This window comes from Podarcis cretensis (assembly GCF_951804945.1).
Source record: "Podarcis cretensis genome assembly, chromosome: Z".
NCBI classification, from domain to species: Eukaryota; Metazoa; Chordata; class Lepidosauria; order Squamata; family Lacertidae; genus Podarcis; species Podarcis cretensis.
The window spans coordinates 2,314,394-2,333,331 of record NC_137184.1 but is presented as its reverse complement, the minus strand read 5'-3'; the positions used below and the strand labels follow the sequence as shown (position 1 = coordinate 2,333,331).

The following is an 18,938-nucleotide window of genomic DNA, read 5'->3' as shown; positions in this document are numbered from 1 at the left end:
CAGTGCTTGGTTTCTGGAAGGATGGGGACGCAGGGGCACGCATACCCCTAAACATTTTGTGAATCTCAATTTGGCCTTATTGAGGGGCAGTATTTCAATATGGGATGCGGGTGGTGCTGTGGGTTAAACCACAGAGCCTAGGACTTGCCGATCAGAAAGTAGGCGGTTTGAATCCCCGTGACGGGGTGAGCTCCCATTGCTCGGTCCCTGCTCCTGCCAACCTAGCAGTTCAAAAGCACGCCAAAGTGCAAGTAGATAAATAGGTACCGCTCCGGTGGGAAGGTAAACGGCGTTTCCGTCTGCTGCTCTGGTTCTCCAGAAGTGGCTTAGACATGCTGGCCACATGACCCGGAAGCTGCACACAGGCTCCCTTGGCCAATAAAGCGAGATGAGCGCCGCAACCCCAGAGTCGGTCACGACTGGACCTAATGGTCAGGGGTCCCTTTACCTTTTTATTTCAATATGAGTAGGAAAATGAGAGTACTCCTAAACATTTCTTTTAGAAAAAAACACTGCCTGGTCCCACGCTATACATCAAAACCAACAACTTGAACTTAGCCAGGTATCTAACTGGTTGATGCTAGAGAAACAGCTGGAAGCAGAGCTTTTCTCTACCTATGCTGCCACCTAGCAAACATTCACATGCAAGGCCAGTGGGTGCAGCAGCCTGATCCTAGGCAAGGACTCAAAAAAAGCTGCAGGCAAGTCTGGACTTGCTTGCCTGGCCCGCTGCATGCCACTTGAGGCATGACCAGGAAGCTGAGTAGATACTGCACCTTTGTGGACATGAATAGGCTCGTGGAGGTGGGGGGGTAAGGAAATGGTGTTCTTGGAAATGACATGTCAGCTGACCTGCTCTCATAGTAGCCCAAACAAAAACTTCAGGCAGCCCCACTTCTAGAGTAAGCACCAGTTGGAGTTCTCTGTTCAAGAGGCATGCCTTTAGATTTTAAGGAGAGGCCCTGAACTCTCTTTCCATTAGAGGGTGCCTGGGGAGATCTTCTAAGGCTACCGCCAGTGGATTACCAGACTGCAGCTTTGGGAGGGATGTATCTTGCCAGCCCAGTCAGGGCCAAGAGCCAGAGTCTTTGCTCAGACACCTACCTGTCCAAACTTCTAGAGGGCCTCAGGAATCTGCGCACGAAGAACATCTTGTGCGATGTCACACTGGAGGCAGAGGGAGTCTCTTTCTCTGCGCACAAAGTCATTCTGGCTGCAGCCAGCAACTACTGCAAGATGCATTTTTCCAGAGATGCTGCAAGTCACAACAGTCACATCAAGCTGCCACGCGTCACTGCCCAGGGCCTGCAAAACATCCTGTCCTTTGTCTACTCCAACAAGCTGGAGCTGACACTCCAGAACGTTGAGGAGACCTTCCAGGCAGCAGAGGTGCTGCTGGTGCGCGATGTGATGTGCTTGTGCTTCCGGTTTCTGGATGAGGGCTTGGATCAGAACACCTGCCTAGCAGTCCTCGAGATTGCAAAGAGGCTTGGCCCGAAAGAGTTGAGGCAGAAAGCCATGAGCTGCGTGAGCCAGCACTGCAGCAACATTTTGGCAGATCCGGCGCAGCTGCAGGAGCTGGATGCAGCTACTCTGTGTGAGATCTTAGACACTGCAGACACAGAGGACCTCAGTGAGCTGGAACTGTTCCATGCAGCGGAATGCTGGCTGCGCCACAACAACACACACCTGGAAGATGCAGCCGAGGTTTTGCAGCACATTCGGTTTCCCCTCATACCTCTCCACGACCTGCATAAGTTCGTCCAGAACGTGCCCTTCATGAAGACAGAACCCACCTGCCGCCAGTACCTCCAGGAGGCCTTGGATTATCACTCCCGGCTGCATGCTCAGCCGACTCTGCAGAGTGAGCGAACCAAGGTCCGTGCCGGCGTTGACATGCTGGTTGTCCTTGGTGGCAGATCTGTGGACAACACCATCTGTGGCAGCATGTGGGCTGCTGATCGGAACTGCCTTTTGTGGAAAAAGGTTGGGGAACTTCACAGGCCCCTGTACAACCACTGTGTTGCTGTGATCCAAGGCTTTGTCTTTGTGATGGGGGGCCAGGACAGGTTTGACCCTACAGGACAATGTCCTTCGAACCAGGTAAGGAAGCCTACAGCAGCTCATTTACACACAACTTAAGTCTAGAAAAGGACAAAGGTAGATAGCCCAAATACGTATCGTTGTTCCCTATCTGTTCCTATTAGCCCTCTGCTTCTGGGTCACTCATTGTGAAAACTAGTTCCTCAGAAAGCCAACACTAAAACTCTCATGATGCTTTTTTGTTTGTTTGTACAAATGCTTTGGAATAGCCTTTGTTCCAGATGCTGTCGCACCCCTCCCATTCTGCTCTCAGAGGTTGATTTTTTAAAAAGACAAACTTTATCTGTGTTTGTGCATCTCCACCTAATTCCTTGCTTCCTTTATATGTGCGTGTGTGCACAGTTTGCTCTAAACCTTGCACAATCATTGGTGGCAGCACAGCCCCAGAGATACGAGGGGGCCCACCCTCCAAACCCACATCGCAGCAAAGTTATGAGTGCCCATAGATGTTATTGTTGTTTAGCCGTTTAGCCGTGTCCGACTCTTCGTGACCCCCTGGACCAGAGCACGCCAGGCACTCCTGTCTTCCACTGCCCCCCGCAGTTTGGTCAGACTCATGTTTGTGGCTTCGAAGACACTATCCAACCATCTCGTCCTCTGTCATCCCCTTCTCCTTGTGCCCTCCATCTTTCCCAGCATCAGGGTCTTTTCCAGGGAGTCTTCTCTTCTCATGAGGTGGCCAAAGTATTGGAGTCTCAGCTTCAGGATCTGTCCTTCCAGTGAGCACTCAGGGCTGATTACCTTAAGAATGGAGAGGTTTGATCTTCTTGCAGTCCATGGGACTCTCAAGAGTCTCTTCCAGCACCAGAATTCAAAAGCATCAATTCTTCGGCAATCAGCCTTCTTTATGGTCCAGCTCTCACTTCCATACATCACTAATGGGAAAACCATAGCTTTAACTATTAAGAATAGTTTCGGGTTAAGAACAGACCTCCAGAAGGAATTAAGTTCTTAACCTGAGGTACCACTGTATTCTTTTTGCAGTGAGGCCACCAGAACTGTACAGAGTTCAACTGTGGCCACTAAAGTTTACACTATCATAGCTTCCAGGCTGGATTACCACAATGTGCTCTGCATGGGGCTACCCTTGAAGACGACTTGGAAACTTCAATTGGCCCAAATGCAGCAGCCAGATTACTGGTTGGGGTTCAATTTATAATTTATATACAGTGGTGCCTCGCAAGACGAAATTAATCCGTTCCGTGAGGCTCTTCGTATAGCGGTTTTTTCGTCTTGCGAAGCAAGCCCATTGACAGCTTAGCGGATTAGCGCTATTAGCGGTTTAGCGGCTTTTAGCGGATCAGCTGATAAGCGGCTTAGGGCTTAGGAAAAGGGGGGGGAAAGGGGGAAAAAACCGCAGGAACTCGCAAGACATTTTCGTCTTGCGAAGCAAGCCCATAGGGAAATTCGTTTTGCGAAGCGCCTCCAAAACGGAAAACCCTTTCGTCTAGCGGGTTTTCCGTCTTGCGAGGCGTTCGTCTTGCGGGGCACCACTGTAATTCCCATTTAAAACAATTGCATTCATTTTCCAGGTTCAATTTAGGGTGCTCATGCTAGCTTTTAAAGCCTTAAACAACTTGGGATGCAAATACGTGAAAGACCGCCTCCTTCCCTATAGACCCTCTTGGGTGCAGAGAAGGCCTTCAGAATAATTGCTCCACCATCAGAAATAAGGGTGGCGCTGGTGGCCTGGGGGGTAGGCCTAAGCACCTTCATTATGCAGCCCTCATGGTGCTGATGACGCACCTCTCTACCCTGGCCTTTGACACCTGAGATAAATATTTTTAGGACCCACTCTGATTGTAATTTGCTTTAAACTGTTTCTAACATTGTACAGTGGATGCTCAGGTCGCGAACGTGATCCGTGCAGGAGGAACGTTCGCAACCCGCAGCGATCGCGATTTGGCCCTTCTGCGCATGTGCAAAGTGTGATTTAGCGCTTCTGTCAAGTGCCAAAACCCGGAAGTAACCCGTTCCGGTACTTCCGGGTTCGGTGTGGTTCGCAACCTGAAACTGCACAACCCGAAGCACAACTCCCCAGCCCGGTCTTGGCTGGGGAGGGCAGGGTATAAAATTTTTTTTTTATTATTATATTCTCACTGAAGGGGTCTCCTTGCCTGCTTCTGACTTGGCTACTAGCTGCTGCAGGAGAGCCCTTAAACGCCTCTCCTCTCCCCTGCCCAGAATGCTGAATGTTTCCTAGCCTGCTAGCTGGAGAACAAGTCCAGCAGTGCCCTGTAATCCCTTTCCCAGGGGCGTACGAAGTGGGGGGTGGAGGGGGAGGTCGCCCCGGGTACCACTGGGGGGGGGTTGACAAGATGGCCCCTGCCTCCCCCCAGCTGTAGAGCGGCAGAGGGTGCACACAGTCCATAAGGGTGCTGCTTCGCTGCCTCTTGCACAGTGACCGTATGGGCTGCCGCACATGCGCACTCCATATGGGATGCCGCACATGTGCACTCCATACAGGATGCCGTGCATGCGCACTCCGTATGCGCTGCCCCGCCCCGGGTGCCAGAGGGGGTTCCTCTGCCACTGCCCTTTCCTCCTTCTGGCTCCAGGTGTTCAGGTTTGACCCACGACACGGCAGATGGCTCCAGGTGGCGAGCATGCTGGGACGGCGGACTCGCTTCCACGCAGGGGTGCTGAACGACTGCCTCGTGGCTGTGGGTGGGGGAGCCCTGCTGGGGACGCTCACCGACACGGCAGAGGAGTACCAGCCAGCTGAGAACAAGTGGCAGCTCATCACACCCTTCCCAATGCCTGTGGCAGACCACGCAGGGGCCACCCACAAGGGGATCCTCTACGTCTCAGGTGAGAGACCACTGATGGCTTGACCATCAGAAGTCTTGGCTCAGGGTGGAGGGGTGGGGGGTGGGAGGCTGGATGTTGGCCATTCTAGAATGCAGACCACTATCAAGCATAGCTGTCAATGTTTCCTTTTTTTTAAGGGAAAGTCCCTTATTCCGAATAGGATTCCTCACAAGAAAAGGGGATAGTTGACAGCTATGCTATCAAGGGTTGCCGATTTTAAGGGGGCATACAGATAAAGCATAAAAGGATGGTTCCTGGTGATGTGGCTGTGATCTATGCTCCTGTAAACTCCAGCTTAGACTGCTGTAATATGCTCTACTAGGGGCTGCCCCTGAAGAGGATCTGGAACCCACCATTAGCTCAGAATGCAGCTGCTGGGGTTGCAAATTAGCTTCATGTATTCATCCTTTGCACTTCTAAGTTTGCCCTTTATCAAATGGACCCAGGGCAGGGTGCAAAAGTATCTCACTTGAAGTATAAGGTAAAGGTAAAGGGACCCCTGACCATTAGGTCCAGTCGTGACCGACTCTGGGGTTGTGGCGCTCATCTCGCTTTATTGGCCGAGGGAGCCAGCGTACAGCTTCCAGGTCATGTGGCCAGCATGACTAAGCCGCTTCTGGCGAACCAGAGCAGCGCATGGAAACGCCGTTTACCTTCCCACTGGAGCGGTACCTATTTATCTACCTGCACTTTGACATGCTTTCGAACTGCTAGGTTGGCAGGAGCAGGGACCGAACAATGGGAGCTCACCCCATTGCGGGGATTTGAACCACCAACCTTCTGATCGGCAAGTCCTAGGCTCTGTGGTTTAACCCACAGCGCCACCCACATCCCACCACTTGAAGTATACTGTACATTAATTAAGAGCATAAAATAAAGACCTCAAGACAATGGCAGATGGATGCACTGGCTTAATTCAAAGTGCTGGTTCTGACCTTTAAAGCCCTTTCCAGCATTAGACCGACATACTTGCGGAAGTATGTTAAGCTCTTCTGTATGCAGGTTCCCCCACTCCTCAGGTGAGGTTGAGTTGTGTGGCCAGCTGGAAGAGAGAGAGGTCCTTTTCAGTGGCTGTGCCCCAAAGATGGAATGCCCACCCCAGAGAAGGCCAGCAGGCACATATTTTGTTCGCCTTTCAGTGCCAGTCAAAAGCCATAATATTTTCCCAGGCTTTTTAGACTTAAAAGCAATCTAGCTTTAAAAATCTTGTTCCCTCTTTACTCTTCACGTCCCTTATTTTGTTTGGATATGTATTATTTGCGTTTTAATTATTTTTGTATCTTCTGCTTCTTATGGAAACTGCCCTAGGGATTTATTAAAATTGAAGGGCGGTATTAAAAAAAAAAAAAATCTGTACAGTGGTACCTCTGGATGCGAACGGGATCCATTCTGGAGCCCCGTTTGCATCTTGAAGCAAATGCAACCTGCACCTGCGACGATTCGCCGCTTCCACGCATGACACCATTTTGAGCGTCTGCGCATGCATGAGCGGTGAAACCCGGAAGTAACACACTCCGTTACTTCTGGGTCGCCGTGGGACGCAACCTGAAAACGCTCAACCTGAAGCACATTTAACCCGAGGTATGACTGTACTGAATTTGCAGCATCCCAGTGCATGAACAAGAAAAAAAGAGGCAGGAGTAGGTATATGAGCAAGGGAAAGGAAGGGCCCCACAATGGAGTGCCTGAGAAGAGGGTTGAATAGACTCCCTTCCTATCATGCTCAACCGACTGCCGGGTGCACGAGGGGAGGGCCAAGAGTAGAGAAGAGGAGACAGCCATGATGGGGCAGCCAACCAGTGGAGAACAGCCTTCAATATAGTGAGATGCTACAGACACAGAAGGGAGGCTCTCAGCGCTGTGAACACACTTTGCACCCCCCTTTTACGACCCAGTCTCTTAAGGCTTGGGAGAGGCCTTGGCTAAGTGGTAGGCAACACGCTCCACAGGGACACTTCAACTCCAGAAGGACCTTGAGAAGATCAGGACAGGAAAAGGCCACTGTGCAACCCAAAGGGAAAACCGCAGCCACCCAACCCAATCTTCTATCGCCCGTTTCCACCAGGGGGATTCGCCGCTGGCAAACCTTTACGCGACACATACAGCTTTCTCTCCCGCCTGCGTCGCTGGGTCAGGAACCAGCCAATGACTTTTGCCCGGTGCGACCACGGAATGGCAATTGCTGGAGACAGAATCTTCTGCGTAGGAGGAAGGGCCCTGGCAAACGTATGTTGAGCTTCATTTATTTAATGAGTTGTGGTGGTGCCAAACGCCAGCCCCAGGTGTCTGGTGTTGCCCTGAGCTACACAATGTTCTCTCATTTCTCACTTCCTGGTTCCTTGTGGCCAGGCTCCCTTCCCAGAAGGGGGAGCATCCCCTTCTGTACAGTCTGACAATGGGAGCAATAGGAGCAGCTTTTCTCAACCTGTGGGTCCCCAGATGTTGTTGAACTACAGCTCCCATCATCCCTAGCTAGCAAGGCCAGAGCTCAGGAATGATGGGAGTTGTAGTCCAACAACATCTGGGGACCCACAGCTTGAGAACCGCTGCTCTAGAGAGAAAACGGAGAGTCCCTCCTAAGGCAACATCTGGCAGGTGCTGACCTGTTGATATTCACATGTGGGGAAGAGTTGCTGTCGCTCTCAGGTCCTGCTTGTGGGTTCCCCACAGGAATCTGGGTGTCCACTTTGAGAGCAGGATGCTGGACCAGAAGGGACCCCCTTTGGCCTGACTCAGCCGCAGGGCTCTTCTTGTGATCCATGGCAGCCTTCCTCAACCTGGTGACCTCCAGATGTTTCAGACTCCGACCTCCCATCACCAATGACCACCAGTTATTTTGGCTGAGACTGATGGGAGACATGGTCCAATATATGTGGGGGAGGGTATCTGGTTGGAAGAGAATGCTTTCTACACCACAATATTCTAGGTTTCCTGACAGGGCATTGAAGCATTTCTTTCTTCACACACACACACACACACACACACACACACACACCCCAGGCACATAGAACTAGCAAGCCCTTTAAAAAATAGAAACTCTTCATGCCCCTTCCAAATTTTCATTTCTATGTAGCTGGATCATGTGGCAAGCCTAATATATTTTACTACCTGGGGCTGAAAGGCCAGGTGGCTCCCCCTTATTTGCTAATTAACAAGGCTGCCAAGTTTAATCAAACAGATTAATATATTTTTTAAAGGTGCTGCCAACTAACTGGCCAGCAGGTTTTTAAAAGAGAGGAATATCTGGGGGAAAAAAATGGCCTGTCCATTATGTGACTGATTCCCTATTTGACCCATACTCTTAAAGTTTGTTTAACCAAGTAGCATCCCTGAGTTAGACAGATTGGGTTCCATGACTGAGAAACAGATCCCTGTCAGTTTTAGATGTTTTATTTGCCCAAAGGGTTGGCGTTTTGCAGATAATAAACCTAACACGTGGACTGAATATACAATCATTTGGGGAAAATGCTGGTTCCCTGAAACACACCTACATGGTCTGTCTCCTGATGAAGTCAGAAAAGTCTTCATTACAATCTTGGTCTTTAACATTTGTTGGAAGCCACCCAAAGTGACTGGGGCAACCCAGTCAGATGGGGGGGGGGGCATATAAATCATCATCATCATCATCATCACCATTCCTCTGCATATACTCAGGTGTTCCCTTGAACTAAAACCAGAGCAGATTGGTAGCATTCCTACTAACTGATTAACACAGGGGGTGGGGGTGGCAGCCGAACAATGCATTGCGAAGGTCTCCTGTGCAATTAGTGGGAACTGCACACCAGCACAGCTTCTACACCAACTGACAAGAGCTGCTCTCTGACCTCTTTAAAGCCAGGGGTGGCTCGCATGCAACCTTCCCAATGTTTCTGGAATACAGTGGTGCCTCGCAAGACGAAAAGAATCCGTTCCGCGCGTCTCTTCGTCTTGTGGTTTTTTCGTCTTGCGAAGCAAGCCCATTAGCGGCTTAGCGGATTAGCGCTATTAGCGGCATAGCAGATCAGCTGTTTAGCGGCTTAGCGGATCAGCTGATAAGTGGCTTAGCGGCTTAGAAAAAGGGGGGGGAAAGGGAAAAAAAACCGCAGGAACTCGCAAGACATTTTTGTCTTGCGAAGCAAGCCCATAGGAAATTCGTTTTGCGAAGCACCTCCAAAACGGAAAACCCTTTCGTCTAGCGGGTTTTCCGTCTTGCGAGGCATTCATCTTGCGGGGCACCACTGTACTGGCTAGGCGGGTCTGGTGGGAGTTGCATTCTGAAAAATCTACAGGGAACCAGGAAGGGAAAGGCTGCCTTAAACAACTTCTGTGCCAGGTTTGCCCGGTGGTCTGTCTGAGCAACTGGCAGGCCATGCAGTCTGCTGGAGCCACAGCATACCTCCCTCACCCTCCACTGAACAGGGACTGGATCCGCCCTTCTGATATTTGGTTCTTTACAGGCTCAGGAATGGGTTCCCGTGAACGAGACAGAATACTACTGCCCGGTTAGTGATCAGTGGACCCTGCTCAGGCTCTCGCCCTTCGACCTTTGTCAGTTTGGTCTCGCTGTGCATGAGCAGCAATTGTACATCACGGGTGGTGGGTCAGTGAGACAGAAGAGGAAAGAGGATGGCGTCTACATCTGCAACCCTGGTGGGAAAGTGTGGGAAAAGGCGGGCTCCTTGCCCAAGCCTTTGGTGGATCATGCCTCTTTCTTTGTTCAGCTGCCGCGTCACCTGGTCACAGGTGAGCAGCAGCAGAATGGAGATGGGCCTTCAGCTGCTGGCAGGAAGAAATCCACCCTCAACCTGTTCATCACTAGCAAGACTTCATCCCAGCCAGCTCTTCAGGCAGAGAAAGAGGCTTTGGGCAAAATCCAGGGGGAAGATCTCTGGTAGAAGCTCCACTGATATGAATGGAAGTGGCACATGATTTTTTCCAAGCCTGCAGCCACATTCAGATGGCCTCCTGGTCCATGGCCTGGACGATTGGGAATGAGCTTCAGGCTTGTGTACTCCATCCTCCACATATGAGGGGAGGAGATTAGAATCCCCCAGTAGCTTACCAGTCTGTCTAAATGATAGTTTGAGCAAACCATAGTTTGCCTGTAAGACAGAATCCAGAGACATGCTTTTATCCTGCTTTATGTGCAAACCAGAAGCAGAAATGTTCTAACCTTCCTTTGTGCACTGAAGAAAGACTGGAGGGGGGTGAGAGGAGAGAGAAGGGAGCAAGCAAGCTCAAGGCTTGCCCCTGCTCCCCTCAAAAGTGTGGCTTAGGGGACTGTCTGAATGCAGCCTAGATAACATGCACATTTTCAGGCCTGACACAACCTGAGAGAAAGCACAGTGCTCATGTACACTTTGGAAGGAAGTCAGATGTCTTACAGTCACTCACCACTAAGAGCTGCCAAGCCCCTGATCCGCTCCTTGTTGTCCAGCATCAGCTCACAGCCAATCTGAGTTAAACACACAAACACACACACCAAATTAGGTTTTCCGAGAGCCAAAGAGAAATTGGAAGAAAGTTACAGGAACTTAGCTGAAACTAACAAAATACATTGGTCACTGCAAACAATTTTTTTTTTAATGAAATAAAACAATGATGGAAAAAGCTGCTTACAAAGGCTAGATATGGCTAAGGTGAAAGTTCAAAAGACGGACAGAATAACTTCTGGGTTTCCAGTTCATTTTCAGCCTACCAGACCTAGAGTCAAAGGGGAGTTCCAGCATTAACATCCTGCAATTTCACCCTAGCAGATAGTCATAAAATGATCCCATTGCTATGTAAACAGTATACTTCTTATATTATGTACCTATACAGTGGTACCTCTGGTTGCAAATGGGAACCGTTCCTGAGGCCCGTTTGCAATGTGAAAAGTCCACAACCTGAAATGTTGTATCTGCGCAGGTGCGCAGCGCGATTTGGCACTTGTGCGCATGCATGAAGTGTGATTTAGCGCTACTGCGCATACGCGGGTAGCAAAACCTGGAAGTAACCCTTTCCAGTACTTCCGGGTCACCGCAGGACGCAACCTGAAAAAACGTAACATGAAGCAACGTAACACGAGGTATGACTGTATTATATTAGGACTTTCCTTCCTTGGAGGTTTCTAAACAGAGGGTGGTTGGCTATCTGTCATGGGTGTTTTAGTTGAGATTCCTGCTTAGCAGGGGGTTGGACTAGATGACCCTGGAGGCGCTTCCAACTCTACATTTCTATGGTTCTATGTCTATCATCTGTAACATGGCAATAAACACCCTTCTCTTCTGTAATGCCCGCTCAGTTTCCTCCCTGTTGAGCAGTGTGTGGACAGACCAGACCAGAAATACTTTGGTGCGGCCTTTGTTTGAGGGGGCACCTGCAAACACTTGCAACATTAACCAGGGTCTCTTTGCAAGAAACAATGAGGAACCCAAGTTTATAACCATGTTAACCTGTGTCAGGTATAAATCAGCACCAGGCAGGGAAGCTCCACAAAAGGTGGTTGGCGGTAGTGTGGTTTGAGATTTTTTAAAATAAGCAAACATTCAAATGACTACTATAGGTAGGTATGCATTAATTTTGTAAGCCTCGCCTATAGACATGCTGCGAGAGCTTTAGCCCAGCCCAGTGGCAACCTGTGGAAGTGGGGGAGTCAAGCTGTCAGGGGTTCAGGAGCAGAGGCACAGGGAGGAGAGGAGATGGAGAGCGAGGGGGAGGAATCCGAGGGGAGCGTAGGATAAGAGGACAGTGGACCGAGGGATTCCATGAGCCTCTCCAGCGAATCGGAAGATTCACAGAAGGGGGCGCCAGTGGCCAGGGGTAGGGGGTTCCCAAGGGGAACGCCCCAGGAGCAAGGGGGCAGCAGGGACTCCCAGAGCAGTAGTTGGAAATCAGGACCAGCTTACCCACCAGAGCAGAGTGGGGGGGAACAGTCCCAAGGATCGGGGCCAGTGCATTCCCCACCATGGAGAGAAGATAAGGCAGGGCTGACCACACCTCCATCGGAGAGTCAGACAACGGAGGGGAGGTCAGATCCGGCCAGTATCCCGGAAGAGGGAAGCAGTGACAGAAGTAGTGTAACGGTCAGGAGGAAGGTCACTGGGTTGGCGCGCGAGGCAAGTTCAAATGTACAGGAGCGCGGGACAGCAGAGAGTGAGGATTGGGAACCGGGTCCTAAAGCCCGCCGGAGGGAGGGGGAGGAGCTAAGCGACTCGGCGTCGGAAGAGTCCAGAAAGGGCCATGCCCCAGCGGGCAGGAGGACCCAGAGGAGGAGAGAGCAGCGTAAAAGGTGGAGCAGGGCTAGGATCTTAAACTGGTGTCACAGGGGAGGAGACTCAGACGGGACTTCGCCGGTCTAGGCTTTAAGACATAGAGCTGCGCGCTGCGGCTTTGAAATGGAAACTGAACCTCAATAAAGACTTTTGTACATAACGACAGCCTAGCGTTGGTCCTCTGTGAGCTGGGACCTAGAGGCAGCTCTGACACAAGCGTTCTCTGGTTCATGAAGTTGCCTGATCTGTGCAGGCCTCACCTTGACAGGATTTGCTGGAAAGTGGCCCATAAAGTCCGTCTCGTAAGGGTAGTCCATCATGGCTATCATGGTGAAGGCATTCCGGGCAAATCCGAAGAGCTGGTAGATATCATCCTTAGACGAAAGCTTTTTGCATGTAGACATCCCACGGCTGATCCTCTCGTAAGCTGAATGTGGAGAAGAGAGGTGTGTAGTGTGTTACATGATTAAGCACATCTCACCACATTCATACAGGCTAGTACGCTTTATGACAGCAGCCCAAGTTTAGTGTTTGGGCTATGCAGTGCTTGGATGAGTGAGGTTTTCTGCTTTCATTCAAAAGAAAAATGAAGTGCCTAGACCTCATGGTTTTAAACTGCAGTGCGTAGTCAACTGACTGCTTACACTGGGGGTGGGGGTGGACGGACCATTTGCATTAGCTATAGAAGTGCTGCCCAATTAAAGTGGGCACATTTCCTTCAAAAATTGTTTATTTTCTTATACACACACAAGATGGGAGCGGTACTGCTTTCCTAAAACCATTTTAAAGCAATTTGTTTATTCTACAGCTGCTCCAGAGGTCTCGTAGCTTAAAAGTCCTCTCTCCCAAGGGGCTGTTCCTTTTCTGACAGGTGAGCTCACTTTACCTCTAGCCAGGTACAGGTCTTTGATTTCCCTAAATGCTTCTCGTACAGCCGTGGCACAGTCCGGACTGTAGTTCTGAAAGTCCTGGGGGAAAAGAGAGACAAAATGCCTTTTCTGATTTAAGTGAATTGCATCTTTGAGGGAGCCTGAGACTTTCATACGGCTTCACAGGTTCAGGCACAGCATTTTACGATGAAGATTGGGAGGTTTGCCTAGTAAGAGGAAATGAGCCCACTCAAAAGTTTCCATCTAAAGCTTACCGCTGTGACATCCTTGAAGAACTGATTGGAGTCTCCAATCCCAGCCACAGACAACACAGGGGCACTGGCAGCGAGTGCGCCAGACACTATGTTGGGATACTTCATTCTCATGTAGGCACTCAGCATCCCTCCATAACTGGGAGAGAAAAAGAAGCAAGTTATGTTCTTTGACACCATGAGACATTCAGGTGGACTGCTCACTCACTGGAAAGGGACAGAAGTCTCTTCAAATTGTTGGCCTGAATTAGCGGGTGCAGATTTGCCACCCTCAAAGGGTCAGAATACAAGAGGCACAGGCATGAGGGAAGAGGAAGTGGACAAAATGGCTGGACTTTGGCTTCTTCCCTTCCCTAGTAGCTCGCACCAAACTCAGACCCCATTGCTCAGAAGGAAAGGGTATTATTGGCCCCAGGGAAGAGGGGAAGAGGGACGCGGGTGGCGCTGTGGGTTAAACCACAGAGCCTAGGACTTGCCAATCAGAAGGTCGGCAGTTCGAATCCCCGTGACGGGGTGAGCTCCCGTTGCTCGGTCCCTGCTCCTGCAACCTAGCAGTTCAAAAGCACGTCAAAGTGCAAGAAGATAAATAGGTACCGCTCCAGCAGGAAGGTAAACCGTGTTTCCGTGTGCTGCTCTGGTTGGCCAGAAGCGGCTTAGTCATGCTGGCCACATGACCCAGAAGCTGTAGCCGGCTCCATCGGCCAATAAAGTGAGATGAGCGCCGCAACCCCAGAGGCAGTCACAACTGGACCTAATGGTCAGGGGTCCCTTGACCTTTAAGAGGGGAAGAAAAGTGTGCCCCCTGCTCAGTGTAGTTCTTGGGGCAAAGGATATTTTTACTTCAGACAAGGGACAGCTATTATCCTAGGGGAGAGGCTATAATTTCCCTGCAGACTTTAGGGTGTTTCCAGTTGGCGTGTTGTAGAGAACAAGCACATGACAAGATCCGCCAAGGCATGGACTGTGTCCAGGGTGGCCCACTAAGCATGCCATGAAGCATACCCCAGAGAGAATACAATTCAGGGCACTCAACTCCCAACCTAAACAGTCCCAGAGTAAATACCGATTCAAGCGACCCACAGTTTTGGGGGAAAGCTAGCATTGCCCTCACCAAACATACTGGGGTACAACCTTTTCATACTTCAACTTCTCTTGGCCCATGAGCTCTCCTCACCTTCCTTGGCCATAGTTAAGTCAAGATGGTGGTGCCTAAACATTCGAAATATCTGCCTCATTCCCTGCTCTGAACAGACCCCCTTCCCAAAGGCAGCTGGCACACAGCAACTTGGAAATATTTTGCCAGCCCTGCAAGAAGAACATTGCACACATCAGAACATTGCACACACAGATAACCGCTGTGAGGAACAAGCGAGCCCTCACCTGCCTCCAAATGCAATGACAGGTGAGTCCCTTGCTGCATACTGCTTCTTTAGTGCCATGATGAGAACTGCATAGTCAGCGAGGGCTTGCTCCACACTCAGCAGGCCAGCGTTTTCCCTCTGCAGCGATGCTGCCCCAAATGGAAGTGACTTCCCATAGTATCTCTGAAAAGCCAGCAGAGGAGAATAAGAGACATCTCAGACAACAAGGTCACCATAATCCCCATCAAGCACACTGCCTCAGGCAATAGGGACAACTCTGCAAAAACACTCACATGCTCCGCAAAGACCACCAGGGCATTCTGCTGCTCGGCTAGCTCCAGGATGAAGCCGCTGTTCTGAGCAAAGGCCCAGACATCTCCTTCATTCCCGGTGTAGAAGAAGATGGGTCCAGCTCCCCTCTTCCAGTATTTTTCTGTGTGAGGCAGCAGAAGTACGTTGAGGCAACTAAGAAGAATCCCGTTTAAGAACAGAGAGACCTCTAAGAAACTTGCAAGAAGGACGGTGCCTGTATTAGGATTGCCATATTCTTTCCCCCTCTACGATAGCACAATCCTCAGACTGGTCTTCAGCATTGGAACTGGCACTACTTGCACCTTTGGGTGCTGCCAGAGCAAAAATGGAGAGGCTGGGGCCCAGCCGCTCGGCCCTTCATATATTGTTAGGGCTGCCATAATCCCTGTCATCAGCTATGCTGGCTGAGGCAGAGAGCAGGAGCCCCACAAGATATGGAGGGCCACACATTCCCACATCTATGTGCCATAGCAATTAGCCCTGAGGGGAAGTAGGCTCTTTGAAGCACTGCTTTTCCCCACAGATCACTCCAGATAAGTGGACACCTGTTCAAATTAACTAAAGAAAGGACATATTTGATATTAAGGAGCTGTCCACATCAGGGAAGCCCCCATAGCTCAACAGTAAAGATTATGTATTTCAAAAAGAAGGTCCCAAGTTGGCATCTCCAGTAAACAAAAGGATTTTATTAAGTAGCAGGACTAAGAAAGGGCAGCCTCTGCCTGAGGCCTTGAAGAACCGCTTCAGTCAGAGGAGGCAACATGGGACGAGATGGGGCAGAGTCCTAACTTGGTATAAGACAGAATAGGTAATTAACACACAATTAATTTATGGAATGTGCTGGTGACACTAGCTCTTGGATTCCCATAGAATTTATTTATTTCGTACTCATATAATAGAAAAGTAAGGCTGTCGTCATGGTGCAATTTGCTTGGCCACCACAAGAGCTGCTTTGCCATCACAGCAGTGTTGGACTCTTAAGCAGAAAGGAAGCAGAGGAGGCAGGCCCAGGCTGAGGCAGGTGGCCCAGGCAAATCCCCGAGGAACTGTCAGCACAGGACACAGGAGAGGGGAGATCTAATAATACCTCTGAGCCATGGTTACAATATAGAACCTCCATGTTCAGTTGCAGTATACCTGTCCTTCTCTGTTGCTGCCGAACAACAGTGGGAGAAGACTATTGGTCTCATGTCCCGCTTGTGGGCCTCCCAAAGGATCTATCTGGCTGGTCATTGTGGTGAGACAGGATACTGAACTAGATAAATGCTTGCTCCAGTCTAGAAGCGACCTTTTTATGTTTTTATATATTTTCATCACCAAAAGCATACCTGTGATGAGGTATCTCTGGGCAAAGGTTTTGTTGCTGTAGGTTTCAAAGTTGAAGTGATCTAGCCACTGCTCAAAATATTTCTCTTTGAAGTCAAGCTGGGGGTTTCTGTAACCTTAAAGGAAACAAACCGCATCACTTTCGGATAGAAGGGGGATAGAAAATGGCAGTGTGTGTCTACTGACCATGGAAAAGAGGTCAACTACTCCAGTATCTGCTCCGTGAAATCTGCTCTGCTGTGGATTCTATTGTACAAGAACAGCTAGGCTTTACAGTCATACCTTGGGTTACAGACGCTTCAAGTTGCGTTTTTTCGGGTTACGGACTGCTGAAACCCGGAAGTACTGGAACGGGTTACTTCCAGGTTTCGGTGGTCGCGCATGCGCAAAAGCGCAAAATCACACTTTGTGTATGCGCATAAGCACCAAATCGCAACCCGCATGTGCGCAGACACCGTGCTGCGGGTTGCAAACTTGCATCCCACACAGATCACGTTCGTAACCCGAGTTTCCACTGTACTTTCTTTCCTCTGCCACTCCAAAATGCCAGCTGTATTTCTCTGCTATTGTCAAACAATTATTCAAGGCTGCAAATTTGGTGAAGCATGTGCTGCAGAAATTAAATCATTTTTAAAGTAAAAAAACATGGCATGTCTGGTCAGGACTGGACATTAAGAAATGTAAACAGAAGGTGAGGAGGATTGAAGTAGGGCTGGAACTGTTTTTTGTTGGTGGGGCTAAACCCTGCAACATGCAAAGTAACTAAGTGAGCCTCACTAGTATAACGAGATGAATTGGGGTGGGGAGACAGAGGAAATACTTACAAAGCACAGAAAGTTACATTTCCACCCCAGAACCTCCATTAAGTAACCTCACCCTGCTAAAAAGGGACTGATAGCTTTGTAACGAATCTGATAACTGAAACAAGGAAAAGATGGCGTGTAATTTCTAAAACATGAAGTTGTGGAGCTCAAATCTTCCCAGAAAGCATGTCCACTAGCCCTTTGACACACAAGCCATGGCTAATATTGCTCTAAACTGTGGAAGTGGCATGATGGTCCAAGTGATATATTGCTTTATTTCCAATATTTCTATTGCAAAACAGAATTACAAACTGCAACCAGCTGATTTGAAGTTACTGAATGAGAGGGGTGTTGCTCTCTGCAAATGCTCAGAAACACTCTTACTCAAAACAGCCCCAGAAAACACTAGCAAAGCAGCTTTATATGTTCTCTAAGTGGACCGGGTGGGGTGTGGGCTCTGAGTTGTGGGGATTAATTATAAAGGAATTGCTCCTGAACATGTGAAGACTGTACTTCTCAATCACATGCTTTCTGCCTCAGAAACCAACTCCAGCCAGGAAGACCCTGAAATAAGGAATTAACGAAGAACGAATAAATGCATTCACAAAGGAGAGTGCATCTATTCCTGTGCAGTCTTGCATCCCTTCCCTCTGGTGCACCTGAGCATGTGCAGAGTTGCATCCCTTCCCTGCGATCACCACCACCGATTTCCGCTGACCCTCTCTCTGGGAGCAGCGGACCCGAGGCCCGCCGCCGCCTCACCTACAAGGACCCCCAGCAGCAACGCCAGAGAGACGAGGCGCAGGTAGAGCGTAGCCATGACCACGGGCGCGGCGGTCCCTTCTTCTGCAGCGTGGGCACGGGTGGCGGTAGTGTCACGTGAGGGGAGCCCAGCACGTCACGTGAGAGACCTGCCGGCAGAGGGGCGGGGCGAAGGGAGGGCCACGTGGTTTCCCCCGAAGGGGCGGGGAAGGAGAAAGGGGCCGGGCTCGCCTCTCGTCGCCCTGCCGCCATCTTGGACATCAAAGTTCACTGGCCCCGCCCTGCTTCCTCTCCACTGCACTCTGCACATGCTCAAGGGCACGCCTTTCTTATAAAATAGGGGCAGCCTGAAGGGCGGACGCGTATTTAAATTGCTTTCCTGGACCCTGCAATAAATCGTTTGCTTATGTAAATACAATTTACTTGTTTTGTTTATTTATATTACATTTATTTTCTTGGTTTATTTTCTTGATCTTTATTCTTATTTTCTTGTTTTGTAAAATTTTTGTGCCACACACGCAAACACTTCAGACACTTCAAAAGCAGCTTGCAAAGAGAATAACATTAACAAACTTTACAGAACAGTAATAGACTGAAAACACAGCAGTATTCTGAATTTATATCCCACCTGCCTTCCCGGGAGCTCATGGTGGCCTGTGTGGTTCTTCCTTTCCCCATATTATTCTCACAACAAGCTTCATTAACTAGGAACCCTGAAATTTGGGTTCCCCTCCAAACCAGTGCCAAAGTTTTGTGGTGGTTTTGCAGCACACACCCAAACTAAATAATTGATACTCAAACTGGAGTTGATGGGTGTCACCCCAAAACCCAGCCTTGGTCGATGGCTCTGACCCCTGATTTATGTATCAGTTATTCAGGCTGGAGGCCACTGCAGAACATGGGGTTTTCACTGCAAAATGATTGCAAAACTTTGGGAGCAGTTTGGAGGGGGTCCCACATTTTGGGGTTCATAGTTAATAAAGCTCCCACAACAACCCTGTGAAGCAGGTTAGGCTGATTATTCCCCAAGGCCACAGCTAGTAAGCTTCATGGTTCAGTGCGGGATTTGAACCCTGGTCTCCCCGAT

General features: G+C 49.7%; 2 protein-coding genes across 2 annotated transcripts in view; one reads left to right on the top strand and one right to left on the bottom strand.

The window, feature by feature from the left end:
- The window catches only part of DPP7 (dipeptidyl peptidase 7), a 30,574-nt gene extending 12,577 nt beyond the window's left edge, over positions 1 to 17,997 (bottom strand). Inside the window, exons 1-8 of the mRNA XM_079962149.1 lie at positions 17,852 to 17,997; positions 16,289 to 16,402; positions 14,942 to 15,081; positions 14,668 to 14,831; positions 13,291 to 13,426; positions 13,033 to 13,114; positions 12,407 to 12,573; positions 10,288 to 10,348 (exon numbers count right to left, since the gene is read on the bottom strand). Of these exons, the coding sequence (XP_079818275.1) occupies positions 10,288 to 10,348; positions 12,407 to 12,573; positions 13,033 to 13,114; positions 13,291 to 13,426; positions 14,668 to 14,831; positions 14,942 to 15,081; positions 16,289 to 16,402; positions 17,852 to 17,909 (922 nt within the window). The 5' untranslated portion in view covers positions 17,910 to 17,997. The remainder of the gene's footprint in view (positions 1 to 10,287; positions 10,349 to 12,406; positions 12,574 to 13,032; positions 13,115 to 13,290; positions 13,427 to 14,667; positions 14,832 to 14,941; positions 15,082 to 16,288; positions 16,403 to 17,851) is intronic.
- Positions 450 to 10,281, top strand: LOC307207859 (kelch-like protein 9). Its single transcript, XM_079962086.1, has 4 exons — positions 450 to 2,103; positions 4,662 to 4,914; positions 6,980 to 7,140; positions 9,351 to 10,281. Exons 1-4 carry the CDS (start codon positions 1,048 to 1,050, stop codon positions 9,786 to 9,788), a joined length of 1,908 nt encoding a protein of 635 aa, XP_079818212.1. The 5' UTR covers positions 450 to 1,047; the 3' UTR covers positions 9,789 to 10,281.
- Positions 17,998 to 18,938: the final 941 nt, after the last annotated feature.

Bases quoted from the DNA above. Each gene is read 5' to 3' on its own strand.
- LOC307207859 (XM_079962086.1), top strand. From the start codon at position 1,048: ATGTATCTTGCCAGCCCAGTCAGGGCCAAGAGCCAGAGTCTTTGCTCA. The intron at 4,915-6,979 runs GTGAGAGACCAC...CGTTTCCACCAG, and splicing joins GGGGATCCTCTACGTCTCAG to GGGGATTCGCCGCTGGCAAA. The intron at 7,141-9,350 runs GTATGTTGAGCT...GGTTCTTTACAG, and splicing joins GAGGAAGGGCCCTGGCAAAC to GCTCAGGAATGGGTTCCCGT.